This window comes from Geotrypetes seraphini, chromosome 9 (assembly GCF_902459505.1).
Source record: "Geotrypetes seraphini chromosome 9, aGeoSer1.1, whole genome shotgun sequence".
Classification (NCBI taxonomy): Eukaryota; Metazoa; Chordata; class Amphibia; order Gymnophiona; family Dermophiidae; genus Geotrypetes; species Geotrypetes seraphini.
The window spans coordinates 45,582,914-45,598,874 of record NC_047092.1 but is presented as its reverse complement, the minus strand read 5'-3'; the positions used below and the strand labels follow the sequence as shown (position 1 = coordinate 45,598,874).

The window sequence follows — 15,961 nt, the reverse complement described above, 5'->3', positions numbered from 1 at the left end:
CATCTGAAGGGGAAAACTCTGCGGCGATCACCAACATAGGAGGGACTCCCATCAAGGGCACATGGGTGCTCTGGCCCAGGGGATTGCCTCCAAAAGGCTGCCCGAGACCCCAGAACCTGCAGATAAAACCAGGCTGAGAAAGCCGGACAGTCCAGGAGAATTCTGATCTGTTGACGAAGGTTCTGTGGGTGTAAATCCTGGCTCCTAAAAACTAGTTACAGATCTTGGTGCTAGGCACTATTTTATAAATGGCACCAAGTATAGAGTACCATTTATAGAATATCGCTTAGTTATGATTTTATTGCACAATATGTAGCATTTGGTCTTCTCTGTGTAAAATTACATGCCTTCACCCTTTAATTCCCGACTGCTAATTAGACTGAATGTCTTTATCTACTAAGTCTATTCCCTTCATTATCTTGAACAGGAGAGTCGGAAGTAGAGTCCCTCTGGATAAAGATTCCTGGACAAAAAGAAGCAGACACAAAAATTGGCCTCTACTATCGACCCCCGGGACAGTCTGAGCAAAGTGACATAGCAACGATGGAAGAAATTAACCATGGATGTAAAACAGGAAACGTGACGATCATGGGGGACTTCAACTTTCCGGGGATAAACTGGAAACTGGGAACGTCAACCTGCGTCAGACAGACAAAATTCCTCGAACTGATGGGAGATTGCTTCCTTGAGCAAATGGTAGGAGAACCGACTAGAGGTAGCGCAATCCTGGACTTGGTTATAAATGGCATTACTGGAAGGACAGCAGATGTAGAGGTAACAGCCCCGTTGGGGACAAGCGATCACAATATGATCAATTTTACCATTTGCATCGGTAAGGGGAAACCTATCAGGACTAAAGCCACAATCTTTAATTTCAAAAAAGGAAACTATGATAGTATGAGAACCATGGTTAGAAAACGGCTGAAGAAAGGAAAAACAGAAATCCAGACAGTAGATCAAGCATGGTCTCTGCTGAAAAAAACCATCACAGAGGCACAGAATCTTTACATACCAAGGATTACCAAAGGAAGGCGAAAAAAGAAAAAAGGTGAACCAGCCTGGTTATCCAAAGAAGTAAAGGATGCAGTAAGGGAAAAGAGGAACTCGTTTAAAAAATGGAAACGGGAAAAAACGACAGAGGCCTGGAACTGTCACAAAACCGACCAGAAAAAATGTCATAAAGTGGTAAGAGAAGCAAAAAAAGTCTATGAGGAAAAGATAGCTCAGGAAGCAAAAAACTTCAAACCCTTCTTTAGATATGTGAAGGGAAAGAAACCAGCAAGAGAGGCAGTGGGCCCTCTCAACGACCAAGAAAGAAAAGGGACAATTAAAGAAGACAAACAGATAGCCGATAGGCTAAATTCATTCTTTGCTTCTGTCTTCACGGACGAGGATACAACAACAATACCAGACACAGGGATTATATTCACCGAAGACATTGAGGAAAGCCTAACAACAGTAAATGTGGAGTTGGACATGGTATACGTCCAGATTGATAAATTAAAAAGTGATAAATCCCCTGGACCGGATGGAATTCACCCGAGAGTATTAAAGGAACTTAAGGTGGAAATTGGGGAACTTTTACAATCCTTGGCTAACATGTCAATAAAAACCGGGCAAATACCGGATGACTGGAAGATAGCAAATGTCATCCCAATTTTTAAAAAAGGAAAAAGAGGGGAACCAGGGAATTACAGACCTGTGAGTCTCACCTCAGTTCCTGGAAAGATAATTGAAGCACTAATTAAAGATACCATCGTACAACACTTGGAAGATCACAACTTGATAAAAGATAGTCAACACAGCTTCAGAAAAGGGAAGTCATGTTTGAAAAATTTACTACAATTCTTTGACAAGGTGAACAAATCAATGGATAGGGGGGATCCAGTGGACATAATTTACTTGGATTTCCAGAAGGCATTTGACAAGGTCCCGCATGCAAGGCTCATGACTAAATTACAAAGTCATGGAATAGGAGGAGAAGTGCACAGATGGATCAGCAAATGGTTAGGAAACAGAATACAGAGGGTGTGCATAAATGGGAAATTTTCGGACTGGGAGAAAGTGACTAGTGGCGTGCCTCAAGGCTCGGTTCTTGGGCCTATACTGTTCAATATTTTTATAAATGACCTAGAAGAAGAAACAACTTGCAATATAATCAAGTTTGCAGATGATACAAAATTATGTTGGGCGGTTGGCACTCTAAGAGACTGCGAAGATCTGCAGAAGGATCTCAACCAGCTGGAGACGTGGGCGAAAAAGTGGCAGATGAATTTTAACTTAGACAAATGCAAGGTGATGCATTTGGGAAAGAAAAACAAAGAACATGAATATAGGATGTGGGGGGGGACTTTAACCAAATGCGAACAAGAAAAGGATCTGGAGGTAGTGATTGATAGAACCCTTAAACCTTCAGCTCAATGTGCGGTAGCGGCGAAAAAGGCAAAAAGGATGTTGGGCATGATTAAGAAGGGGATCACGAGTAGATCGGAAGAAGTTATAATGCCACTTTATAGAGCTATGGTTAGACCACACTTAGAATATTGTGTCCAACACTGGTCTCCATACCTTAAGAAGGATATAACTCTGCTGGAGAGGGTGCAGAGGCGAGCCACGAAACTAGTCAAGGGTATGGAGAATTTGAGCTACAGAGAACGCCTCAGGAAACTAGGACTGTTCACTCTCGAGAAGAGAAGACTGTGAGGAGATATGATAGAGACTTTTAAAATATTAAAAGGATTTGATAAAATAGATCAGGAATCCTCATTACTAACATTTTCAGATGTGACACGGACTAGAGGACATAGTCTGAAACTGAGCGGCAGTAGGTTCAAGACTAACATAGGAAAGTTCTGTTTCGTACAACGAGTGATGGGCACTTGGAATACTCTCCCGGAAGAGGTTGTGATGGAGACTACTGTTCTGGGTTTCAAACGCAAGTTGGATGCGTACCTTCTTGCGAATCATATTGAGGGTTACGGGAAAACCGGGTCTCCACAAAGGAGTACCTAAATGGGCCTCCGCGTGTGCGGATCGCCGGACTAGATGGACCAAGGTCTGATCCGGAGAAGGCATTTCTTATGTTCTTATGTCCCCTTTCAGTCTCCTCTTTTCAAGGGAGAAGAGGCCCAGTTTCTCTAGCCTCTCACTGTATGGCAACTCCTCCAGCCCCTTAACCATTTTGGTCACTCTTCTCTGGACACAGTGCTACTTGAAAGGGTCCAGAGAAGAGCGACCAGAATGATTAAGGGGCTGGAGGAGTTGCCGTACAGTGAGAGGTTAGAGAAACTGGGCCTCATCTCCCTTGAAAAGAGGAGATTGAGAGGGGACATAATCAAAACATTCAAGATAATGAAGGGAATAGACTTAGTAGATAAAGACAGGTTGTTCAACCTCTCCAAGGTAGAGAGAATGAGAGTGCACTCTCTGAAGTTAAAAGGGGATAGATTCCCTACAAATGTAAGGAAGTTCTTCAACCAGAGAGTGGTAGAAAATTGGAACGTGCTTCCGGAGACTGTTATAGAGGAAAACACCCTCCAGGGATTCAAGACAAAGTTAGACAAGTTCCTGTTGAACCAGAACGTACGCAGGTAAGGCTAGACTCAGGGCACTGGTCTTTGACCTAAGGACCGCCGTGTGAGCAGACTGCTGGGCACGATGGACCACTGGTCTGACCCAGCAGCAGCAATTCTTATGTTCTTACATCCCCAGTGATGAGTTGTGCATATTTTCATACTTTGCGTCTAAAGAAAAGAAAACACATATATGCATCTAAAGCAGTGTATCTCAAACTGTGTGCCGGGACATACTAGTGTGCCTCCTTAGCTTCCTAGTATGCCACTTCCCTACGGTGCCAGCGCTGTCCGATTCGCTGAAGGCCTGCATGTTTCCCCCTTCTCTCTAGCATCCTTCAGCTTCCCCCTGACCTCATGGTCTCACCTTTAAAGCTAATTACAGCAGCCTGCAGAGGATTGCCGGTAGGTAAAATTATTTTATTTTCAATAGTGATTGAAATGTGCCAGTTCTGAGAATTTATATCTGCTGTGTGTATATGAAAAATGAATGGAAAAATTTGCATTGTAATTAGTAAAGGGGATGGGATCTGGGGCAGAGCTTAGGTGGACCTAGGGAGGTCTGTGGTTAGGGTACTCAGTTGATATTTGTTAGACTTAGGGGGTACTTAGCTTGAAGTAGTTGAGAAACTGCTGTAGGCAAACAGCTGGCGCCAGTGCCTCTCCTTCTCTCCGGCCCTCTTCCCTGCTGGCACCCCCTACTGGCATCTCGGGGCCCATCTGGAGGGCCTCTGCACATGCGCAGACGTCGCCAAGATGATGTCACGCATATGCGTGATATCATCACAGCGACGTCCATGCACTTCTGGGTGCCTCAAGCAGTAGCTACTACCTTTAATGTGCCCCGGCTCGAGAAAGTTTGAGAGACACTGGTCTAAAGAAAAGAAAACACAAAAGAGCAAGTGTAAATTTAGGTACGTACTTTTGAAAATTCACTGGTACAGGCAAAGTGAAAAATTTGCACATAGTATTTAGCATTTGCAAATCAACTGTCCTGTAAAAAATTTTCATATAAGATGATGGTATCTGTTTTTTAGTCATAACTTGACCATTGCTAAATCAGAGAAAGGCTCCTTAATACACAGTTTCCGTTGTTAAGTTTCGTAGCTGCTTGGTTTTCAGCACACTTGTGGTGAATGTGATGGTGATGGTGAATGTGATTGTTTATTCTTCTGAAAATGAGAGCTAGCTATACTATTCAGTTGAAGTAACAGAATGATTTCAGTCCGGACATGTTTTCTGTCATCTGATGTCTTGCTCTCGGTATGTTGGTTAGTTCTATATTGCAGTAGTAAAGGTGTTCTAAATCATCCTGACGAAGGCTCCATAGGTGAGTAGCAAGCCTGCTTGATTTATAAATAATTTTTCTAATATTTCATTATTGTTTTAATTTACAGTGCCAACGAGTACTGAGAACAAAGATCATTCTTCACGTACTTTGCAAAGTCTGCAGGTAAAGAATGTGATTACAGACCTTATTCAAAGAATCTTTACCACATTAGCTTTTTCATTAGTCCTGAAAATTTGATAGTTTCATAGTTCAAACTCTGGTAACTGAAGTATTTTATTTTTTTCATCACATGTTTAGGTTGTAGATCAAAACAAAATATTTTGCTTGCATGGTATTATATGGTATTGTAAACTACCAGACAATATGATAATAATAATAACAGTTTATATACCGCAGTACCGTGAAGTTCTATGCGGTTTACAAAAGAATAAAAGAAAGGTACAAATTGATTGAACTTAAGAGGTAAAAGCAAGTGGTTGATAGGTCAAGAGAACCGTTATTGAGGAGAAAGAGATGTACGGATCAGCTGTCTAGATATTTCAGGAACAGATGAGTTTTTAGGTGCTTCCTGAATTCCTCATAAGTAGTGGGTGAAAGATCTTTACCCCATAATGCTACCTGATGTGAGAGAAGGTGTTCATGATGTTTTTTTAAGTTTACATCCTCTAACTGGGGGGGAAACGAAGTTCGAATGTGAGCTTCTCTTGTGTCTGTTGGCTGAGAAGGAGAAAAGGTCAGTTATGTATTTAGGGGCTAGTCCGTATAGTACTTTAAAGCAGAGGCAGGCGAACTTAAACTTTACGCGTGCTTCCATCGGTAGCCAGTGCAGCTGCCGGTAATAAGGTGTCACGTGATCAAATTTCTTTAGCCCGAAGATCAGTCTGACCGCTGCATTTTGCATTAATTGTAAACGTCGCTTATTCTTTTGGGAAATTGCTAAATAGGCGATGTTACAGTAGTCAAGTTGACTCAGTACGAGGGATTGTACCAGGATTCTGAATGCTGACATCAAAATACGATTTAATGGATTTAAGTTTCCAGAGAGTGAAAAAACCCTTTCTGATTAAGGAGTTTACCTGGTCTTTCATGGTTAGGCATTGATCCAGAGTTACACCCAGTATCTTCATGGTAGACTGGATAGGGTAACTAAGTTTATTGATGCATAGTGGTGTTCTGGTGTCAAGTGGATGTGGCGAAGCAACAAAAAATTTTGTTTTTTCTGAATTAAGTTTGAGCTTGAAGTCTGTCATCCATTGCTCCATCAAATTTATAGCTTCTGATGCCTTGGGAATAGTTTCCGAGATAGAATTAGCAAATGGGATGATGATCGTAAAGTCATCTGCGTAACTGAATAATTTTATCCCCAGATGGGTTAATTGCACGCCCAGTGAGGACATGTAGATATTGAAAAGCAGTAGGGATAGCGGTGAGCCTTGTGGCACACCGGATGGATTGCTCCAGGTATCGGAGAGATCATAATTGAAACGTACTTGATAGGAACGGGACATAAGGAAGCCATGAAACCAGTTCAACACCTCATCCCTGATACCAATAGCATCTAGGCATTGTAGCATTTTCCCATGGTCTACTAAATCAAAGGCAGAGCTCATATCAAATTGCATGATTAGGGCATTAAGGCCCTTGATAAACAATAGATGCAGATTATCCAAGATGGCCGCAATTACTGTCTCCATACTGAATAAAGTCTAAAACCGGATTGAGTTCCATCAATTGGGTATGTACCAATCCCTCCATGATTTTTACTATAAATGGAATGGATGCTACCGGTCTGTAGTTGGTTACTATAACTGATGATTCTTTACTATTTTTTTTAGGATTGGGGTTGTTATTATGTGATCGTAATTAGTGAGGAACTTCCCATTTTTTAGGTTATGGGCTAAGTAGTATAGCAACGATAGTTTAAATTCTAGTGGCACCACTTTCATATGATGTGTTTATTTTGTATAAGCAATTATTTTATGGTTTTGTTTATTGTACTTGGTTGTAAGCCGTATTTTTCTTTCTTATCCCTTGTATGTTTTTATTATAAACTGCCTCAGATTGTAGATGGTGCAAGTAATTTTTTTAAATAAAATAAATATTTACTTCTGTTGCTTATGTTGAAATACATAACACAGAAGCATTTAGTTTAAGGTGTAGTGAAGCTGAATCTAAGGAGTAAAAATTTAACCTTCCCTTTAACATCCAACAAGACCAAGTCAGATTTTTTATTTATTCAATTTTCTATACCATTCTCCCAGGGGAGCTCAAACGGTTTACATACATTTATTCAGGTACTCAAGCAGTTTTCCCTATCTGTCCCAGCGGGCTCACAATCTATCTAATGTACCTGGGGCAATGGGGGGATTAAGTGACTTGACCAGGGTCACAAGGAGCAGCGTGGGTTTGAACCCACAACCTCAGGGTGCTGAGGCTGTAGCTTTAACCACTGTGCCACACTCACTCCTGCCAGCAGATGGAGACTGAGCTATTACTGTAGTTTTAAAGTGAGCCTATAAGGCCTGGATTTTAGAAACAGCACTGTAAGTTAGGCAGCAGTCGGCGCCCTGTCACCATCTAACTTAATTGTTTTAATTAATTTTAAGCAGTGCGGTAACAGACCATGCCATTAAAATCCAATTAAAAGCTTTTTTATAAAAAGGCACCAGAATCTCATCTTACCATGGCACCTAACAGTGCCTAAGGTCAAAGTAGGTGTGGTTATGAGCGCAGACGACCTTAGAAGCTGCTAAGCATGATTCTCTGTCAAACTTAGGCCTTTAAAATCCTGGCCTACATTACCGACACCTATATTTTTCTTAGGCGCCAGTAGCCGCAATTCTGTTAACGACACCTAAGTGCCATTTTTATAGATGCCGCCTGACAATATTTTTTTTTTTCTTCTACTGTGTTCCAGCAGTTAAAGAAGGGATTTTTGTGGTGACAGATCTCATTACTTGGATAATCCTGTTGATTTAAGTAAGTTAGCACAGTATTTAAAAAAGGTTTAAACCCAAGGATAGGTGAGAGAGTGAGCTGAAGTAAAAATTAGTGTTTTCATTTTTAAAATGCATTTTAATCAGATTAGTAGAAGAGGTGAGGCATGCCTAAGCTGCAGGAGCATGCTATTCCTCACCCAGTGCAAGGATTCCCAAGAGAAGGGTGTATCAGTACATCCATTCTAAGCAAAGGTCTAACATACTGAAACGCACACTTTTGAGAACCTGTTTGGGCTGGGCTGTCCTAGTTTTACAATCTAGCATGGCATCACCACTATGGCATCACAAGTTTTATGTTTTTATAAGTTCTGGGAGTAATAGGTTAAAAGAGTATTTTAGAGAAAGGCTTGTATATGGTGGTGAGATCTAGCTTCGTTCAATCAGTATAATAGTTTAGCAAGAACCTGGAAACAAGGTTGTTAAGATATGGGGAAAGTAAACTTGAAGTCAATATATATTTTTACATTTTAAAAGTTGCAGCATCCTTTTAAACATTTTTGTTAAATTTAAAGTAAATGAACCAGTTCTTTTAGCATAATTACTCTATTCATTTGCAGAGTAATAAACCAGAAAAGAATAATCTAGAAGGACCTTCTCCAGCTTGTCTTGAACGTCCAGCAGAATCTGACCCTGAGATCATCCCTTCTGGCACTGAAGAGAAGATGGAAGAAGATGATGATCTGTGGGAAAAAGAGCAAGCTTATATGAAGAACTTGTCGGAAAAGTACTATCTTGAAAAGTATCAGGACAACTACGATTTAATGTGTGAGTCCTTCTTCATGTATGGAGTGTTTCTGAGGCAACTGTTTAGAACAGTACAGTGGAACCTTGGTTTACGAGCATAATTCGTTCCAGAAGTATGCTCGTAAACCAAATTGCTCATATATCAAAGCGAGTTTCCCCATAGGAATGAATGGAAACTCGCTTTGATTCGTTCCACCAACCCCCCACCCCACTCGAGGCTACCGGCGCTGCTCCAATCCCCCCCACCTTAAGGCCACCGGCGCTGCTCCATACCCCCCCTGCGATCCGGCATCCCCCCCCCCCGCTCGAGTCGTCCCCTCCCACAATCTTACATGCTCCCCCGTGCACCAAAACGATATCCCTTACCCCGATTGGGCACCGGCACCAGCACCAACGCACAGGACATGCTGGTGCTGGTGCCCGAAGATCCTCCCTCTTCTGTGCTGGGCCTTGAGCATTTGAGCATGCGCAAAACGCTCAAGGCCCAGTCCAACCCAGCACAAGCAAGAGGAAGGATCGCCGATGCACCGCCCAGCCCAGCACAGAAGAGGGAGGATCTTCGGGCACCGGCATGTCCTGTGCGTTGGTGCTGGTGCCGGTGCCCAATCGGGGTAAGGGATATTGTTTTGGTGCTCGGGGGAGCATGTAAGATGCGAGGGGGGGGACGAATCGAGCGGGTGGTGGATGCCAGATCGCAGGGGGTGGCACTCGTAAATCAAGTCAAACTCGCTTTCCGAGGTGCCGATTTTGCGAATGTTTTGCTCGTCTTGCAAAACACTCGCAAACCGGTGCACTCGTAAACCGAGGTTTGACTGTATTCTTATGAGTATAGCAACCAAAAGAATGATTAGATGCTTTTGTCTAGTTCACACTAAAATAGAAGTGTTTGTTTATTCTAAAAGGTTGTAAACTGTGGATTAAACTTGATTACTCTTGCATACCGGTGAAGTATTGTTTGTAGGAAGAAAGTTAAATATTAACACCTTTTGATTTATCAGCTGTTTTTACTAGAAGTGCTGATGACTTGTTTTAGATAAACATTTCCAAAATTAGGTAGAGGTAGTTACTAAAGTTTAGTCTTTTGCTTAGACAAGTACCTAAACCCCCAAATAATTTGGAAGACTTAACAAATATTCTTCAATCTGGCCTTTCCTGGGTCTTGTGCAGGCAACAGATGTCAAAACTGCTGTACAATATTTATTCACTTTTATTCTTCCTGAAAATTAGGCAGGTTAATAAAAAAAACTATACACACACAAAAAAAGGCATACATCACGACAACCTACATAACTCAAAACTATTAAAATCATCGGACAAAAATAGGAATAGCTGGTGCCAGGATTATCTGTAGATAATCATGTCCACGGTTAACCAGGCATATTCAGTGGTACGTAATTGGATAATGCCACCGAAAATGTCCAGTTAAGGCTGAATTCTACAACAGCCGCCCTACTGCCTCCTAACTTAATTGGTTTAATTGTGTTTGTGTTCGCGATAACGAGTCACACCATTAAAACCCAATTAAACTTCATTTAAAGAAAAAATAGCCACTGCTGTGTGGCCTCCATGACCGGCGCCTAGGTCCCAGGTGGTTAGCGGCTCAGTGACACAGAAGTGGGCATGGTTAGGGGCAGCGCCCGACTTTGACGTCATTTATTTGCCACTGGCTGCCATTCGGAAAGGGCTCTGGGCACCGGAAATGTAGCCCTGTAAAACCCTGACCTGCATTTCTTCTGCCTAGGGTCCTTGGGAACTGCAATTCTGGAAGTGGCACCGGTTGGTGATTGGCACATGGCAGGCGTCCATTTTATAGGCGCCTGCTGCGGCAGACACCGCTTACAGAATCGGGGCCTTTTTGCACAAGCCAAACTGGCTATTTTGGTGTCAATCAGGGGCAGAGTCAGCAATTGGTCAATTACATGCCGATATATCATCCCTTTCCTGACCAAGATAACTACATGAATAGGACTACGTAAAAGTCAGTCATATCTTTATGCAGTTCACCAAAGCTGACTGTCGCTCTTAACTGACTCCCCATATTCCCAGAAATTTAATGCTGTAACCCAGACATGCCTGCTTGTATTTCTTGTAGACTTTCATAAGCGTATTAATATTGCTGCTTCATTGCATATTAATGATAGTCTTTCTTCTTCAGACTTGGCACATTCTTACTACATCTTACAAGACGTCTGTTAATCATCTTTTCATTTTCTGTGATTGTAGCTGAACCCCCAGTCCTAAATCTTTTGCACCATGTAATGCCCAGACCACTTTCTCTCCCTGGAGATCCTTATCTCCAGTCAGCAACAGATGTAACAACTATGCAACTGACTGAGCTCTTGTCTCTGCCTGTGCTGATGAAATATTCCGTCACTGCTCCCTTGGTGTCTCAGTAAGTGTTTCTGTACCACTATATGGCCTTTGGGTTCCAACTGTTCATTGTTGCTGCCTGAGCTAGCACAGTGTTTTGCTGAGTGGGGTGGGGTTATCCCAGCAATTGGATTTTTTTGACTGTACCCATGAATGTGTATTTTAATTACTCCTCTGATTCGTCCTCAGTAGGCACCTATAAAGTTGCTCAGGGCACACAGACACACAGAGGAGAATTTTAGAAGGCAAGTAGGTACCTACTTCAGTGCCATTTTATAAAGACACATAAAGCACCTATGTATCTTAACAAAATGATAACATGTGGCAAAAATTGCACTTATATTATAGGCACAGACAGTTATATCTGATCAAGAGCAGATGTAAATGGCTGGATCTAAAGAATGCTCATAAATTAATGTTTTTTATGATTTATGTGGGTACCTGTGATCTTTGCCCAAAGTTTGCCCCAGTATATACCTGCTAGCAAAATATATACCATCATGTCATCTGGCATACTTTTGCACTGATCAGAATTTTATATCAGGTCATGTATACTTGAAAATGCACTTTGCCAGACTTTGGGCAGGATTCACTAAACCTCCAAACCGTGTACGATCCGTTTCCTATTGCATATCGGCCGACTGATTCAGTAAAGGTCTGCATGCAAATGGGGACGATCGTTAGCACACACCCTACACGTCCCCTACCCTTGGCCAGAGCGATTCCCGCTCATGCACACACCCTGACAGTAGTGACAGGAGAAGCAGCCTCCTGTCACTGCTGTCAGGGCTCAGATCTCTCTTGCCTGCTCCCGGACTCTCCTGCTCTCTGCTGCCGTTCCCTGCATGGCAAGCCCGTGGTTTTAAAGCGGGCCTGCACTGCGGGGAATGGCGGCAGAGAGCAGGAGTGTCTGGGAGCAGGCAAGAGAGATCTGCCTGACACCCCCCCAGGCCCCGATCTCTCCTGCCTGCCTGCCCTGCTTTGCTGCGCCCCCGCCCCCTCCCCCCAGAGAAAAAAGCAGGAGGGATACCAACTACCTCCTGCCATCATATTAAACCAGAATTTTTTTTAAATTTAAAAAAAGCAGCGTAGCACTACCCCCCCCCCCCCCCTCCCGACACCAAAGTTGGGAGCAGGAGGGGTGCTTGGTCCCTCCTGCTCCTAGGCCTACCACCCCTCGCCCGGACCAGGTCAGACCCAGCCCACCCCGGTACCTGTAAAATTGTTGGAAGCAGGAGGGGTGCCCAGTCCTCCTGCTTCTTGGGCAAGGCTCCCCCAACATCTTTGGGAGCAGGAGGGGTGCCCGGACCCTCCTCCTGCTCCTACGCACTGACATCTTTGGGAACAAGAGGAAACTCCTCCTGCTCCTGTTCTCCTGCCTCACCGCCACCTATTAGTGGCTTTAGGCCCCGCCCCGGCACATCATCTGATGCACGGGGAGAGGCCTAAGGTGCCCCGGCCCCTTTGGAGGGGCCGGAGCACCTCAGCCAATCAGGGACTTCCTTAGAAAGGAGTCTAGGGGAGGAGTCCATTAGTGTGTTTGTTGATTCATTTATATATTCTTTATATTTTTATTTTGGCTAATAACTTGTCCTGTTTCATCTGGTAAATATTGTTCCACTCTGTTTTGTTTATGCAATTTACTCCCTTAATGCTTTGCTTTTTTACATATTGTCTCCCTAATCCTATAAATAGAACATACGGTTAGGTGCGCAATTGTGCAGCTACGTAGACGTAAAGAATAAGTTCAGTTATACTAGAGACAGGCAGATCTATCTGGCTGCTGAGCTTAGCCAGCCAGCCAATGAATATTGGCAGTGACTGGCTATCCACTGAATGAGATATTCATTCCCAGCCAGCTATATAGCACTGAATATCAGGCCCACAGTGTCTGATTTCTGTGATGCACAAGTACAAAGGGGAATTGACCTGGTGGGGGGAGCATGGGCCAGTCCAGGGCATGCCAAGTGAAACTGTAACAGAATCTGTTTATACCTTCTCAGTGTTATGCTTTATATGTATATATGAGAGGAGCTTGGGATTTAAAATTGGATTTATTTGGCTCAAATCAATAGTAACACAGATTAACAATCTTAATTAATTAAGAAATATATATATAAACTTACAATTTCTGTGTCTCGGTAAGATATGTTTAATGTTTCCACATTGTCAATACTATGTATTTACTCTAACCTACCCCCCATTTAGTGAATGGACTTGAACTTTGGTAGTTGCTGTCAGACTAAAAAGTCTGATTTAGAACAGATTTTCACTATAGCAGCATTTCTCACCTCTGCCCATGAAGAGATTGTCTTTCCCCCCTTCCCGTATATGTACACCATTCACAGTATAAGTGCTCACAGCTTAAGTTAGGCTGGCTTAAATACTAGTATTCTATAATAGTCATTACAGATGTAATTGCCAAAATAGAATTTGCACTTGGGGGAAATTCTATAAGAGGTGTCTATAGGCACCTAAAGTTAGGTGCCTAACTTACCCTCTATTTTACAAAAACACAAAAGAGGTTTCTTTAGCACTCTCCAGACCAGTAGAGGTTAATCTTTACGAATGGGTATATATCCAATCATGACCAGCAGGTGGAGACTGAAAACAAAACTGTGGGACAGTATATAATATACTCCCTTCTCTATTTACATCAGTCTTCTTTCAGTCTCCAGCAGGTGTTGAGTGATCTGTACCCATCTCCCTTGGTAGGGCTGTTGGAATTTGTTTAGGGGGTTTCTAGTCCCTGTTTTTGGCCGGACAGAGCTTGGGCGGGCCCTGTTTGGGGGTCCGTCCGACCTCGGGGGTGTCAAACCCGGCGGGTCTCGAGCGGGGTCCCTCCCCCCACTTCCTCCACCTCCCCACATTTTTTTAGAGGAGCCTCAGCAGTAAGCCTTGCCCCCTAAATCAAGCAAGGCATATTGCTTCGAGAGCCTGTGGAGTCTGTTCTGTAAAAAAAAAAAAAAAAAAATCCTGAGGTAGTGCTGGTCTGGAGAGTTGTTTCCCTTTAAGAAAACTGTATTTTACTGTATTTTTTCATCTAACCGGCACTTTTTTCTAGCTAGGTCGCGTATGGAGCAATTGTGCCCTTCTCTGGGGGAGTGAGACACAATTAGGTCCAGCCGCGAGGCACTCGCGGCCGGCCTGAACTCGGCGGTTTGGGTCGGTGAGGTGGTGGAGCTCCGTCGGCAGCGGCTGCAGGCGCCCAGAGCTCCCCACCGATGGTGCCTCGCGAGTCGGCTGGGAGCAGTGGGGAAGCCCGGTCTTCCCCAACCGCCCACGGAGGGATTCGCCGAAGGATTCCCTCTCTGCTTATTTTTTGACAGCTGATGCCGACTTGCCTGTTTTAGCGGCTGGGACTGTTCAGTCTTCTCAGCCGCTACAGGCCATGGAGGGAGCATTTTTGGCGGGAACTTCGCCATTTTCTCTGTCTGGCCCCTCCATTTTGTCTGCAAACTCAGGTGACCTTCCCCCTGTATTGCAAAAACAGGGGCAGGTTTCAGCAGGGACCCCTGCTGGGGCAGGGAGTCCCTGGGGACCCCCAGGGGTTTTTTGTCCCCAATTTAATTTCTTTCTTTGTGCAGACAATTGGGGATCCCACGTGCACCTGGGGGGTTTCAGGGGTGGTTTTCCCTCCGCGCCCCCTATGGCTTGCCTCCCTCTTTTCGTTTGGCGTCCCCTCTTTCTCCTCCCTCATCCAAGCGCCCGCGGGGGGGCTTGGATTGCGAATTGGTGGTCGGAGGAGCGTGTTGGCATGGTTGAGGACCTGGCTGCTTTGGTGGGCTTCCAGGATCCTCTAGAGGGGACGCCCGCTGGCAGCGGGGCGGCGGTTTTCCCGTCTTCCAGAGCAGATGCGTCCGTGGTGCGCTTTTTATTCAGAGGGATGAGCTTTTAGACCTGATGTAGCAGGTCTCCTTGGTGCTGCATTTTCGAAGTTGCGCCACCGGAGACCCCACGTTTGGGGGCCCCTCTGCTTCAGGGGGTCTGTCCTGTTTCCCGCTCTTTTCCTGTGCTTCAGGATTTTCGGGTTTTTGTGTTGGCGCAGTGGCCTACGGGCGCCGTTTCGTTTGATATGCGCCTTGGCTCATGGGTATCCCATCCCGGAGGGGGATAGGGCTACCTTAATTACGCCAATGGGGGACGCGGTGGTCTCGGCACTTCCTAAGCGGCATACCGTGCCTGTTATGGACGGATCTGCTCTTAGGGTCTCTGAGGAGCGTACGTTAGAGACACTTCTTAAGTATAATTTTGATGTCTCTGCCTTGGGGGTCCCGGCAGCTATTGGTGTGGGGCTGGTGGCTCGCACCGTGTTTCGGTGGTCTGAGCTTGTCCTGGATCGTGAGTCTGATGACTGGTCCTTAGTGGATCTGGAGGTGGTGAAGTTTGAGATGACTGCCTCGTTCCTCTCGGTTGTTCTTTGTGACTTGGTGCTGGTAAGTCTGGGTCTTTTGGTGGCCGCACGCTGTACCTTGTGGCTTCGCGCTTGGTCGGCGGTTGCCGCGTCCAAAACTGAACTTCCCAAAATTTCCCTTTCGGGGGTTGTTTTTTGTTTAGAGAGGACTTAGATCCGGTGGTTCAGACTCTGATGGACCCGGAGGTGCCCCGTCTGCCTGAGGACCGTGCCCGCCCAGCTTCTCGGGTTGGCATTGCCCGGGGGCGTCTGCGGGAATTTCGCAAGTTTCGCCTGGGGCATGGGACTGCTTCTTTCCAGGCTTCCGGTTTTTCCCCGGGGTCGGTTGGCTTAGCGCATGCAGTCTTTTTCAGGGGGCCCGTCGGGGGGCTGGGAGTTTCCCCCCCAGTTTCCCTGCTGCCCGTCCTGCGCGATGTCTCTTTGCCAGCGCCTCCTTTGGTTCCCGGGGGTGCCCGGCTTCGCAACTTGTTTCCAAAGTGGGCCAAGATCACGTCCGATCAGTGGGTCCTGGTGGTGGTGCGAGACGGTTATGTACTTGAATTTTATCCGCTCTCTGCCGGATCATATCTAG

The 15,961-nt window shown here is 44.8% G+C and overlaps 1 protein-coding gene across 4 annotated transcripts in view; it reads left to right on the top strand.

The window, feature by feature from the left end:
- TUBGCP6 (tubulin gamma complex associated protein 6) overlaps positions 1-15,961 on the top strand; it is a 103,259-nt gene that overhangs the window by 52,927 nt on the left and 34,371 nt on the right. For all 4 annotated transcript variants that reach the window (XM_033959181.1, XM_033959180.1, XM_033959182.1 and 1 more), the window contains exons 18-20: positions 4,970-5,025; positions 8,420-8,627; positions 10,830-10,998. In XM_033959181.1, the coding sequence (XP_033815072.1) occupies positions 4,970-5,025; positions 8,420-8,627; positions 10,830-10,998 (433 nt within the window). The remainder of the gene's footprint in view (positions 1-4,969; positions 5,026-8,419; positions 8,628-10,829; positions 10,999-15,961) is intronic.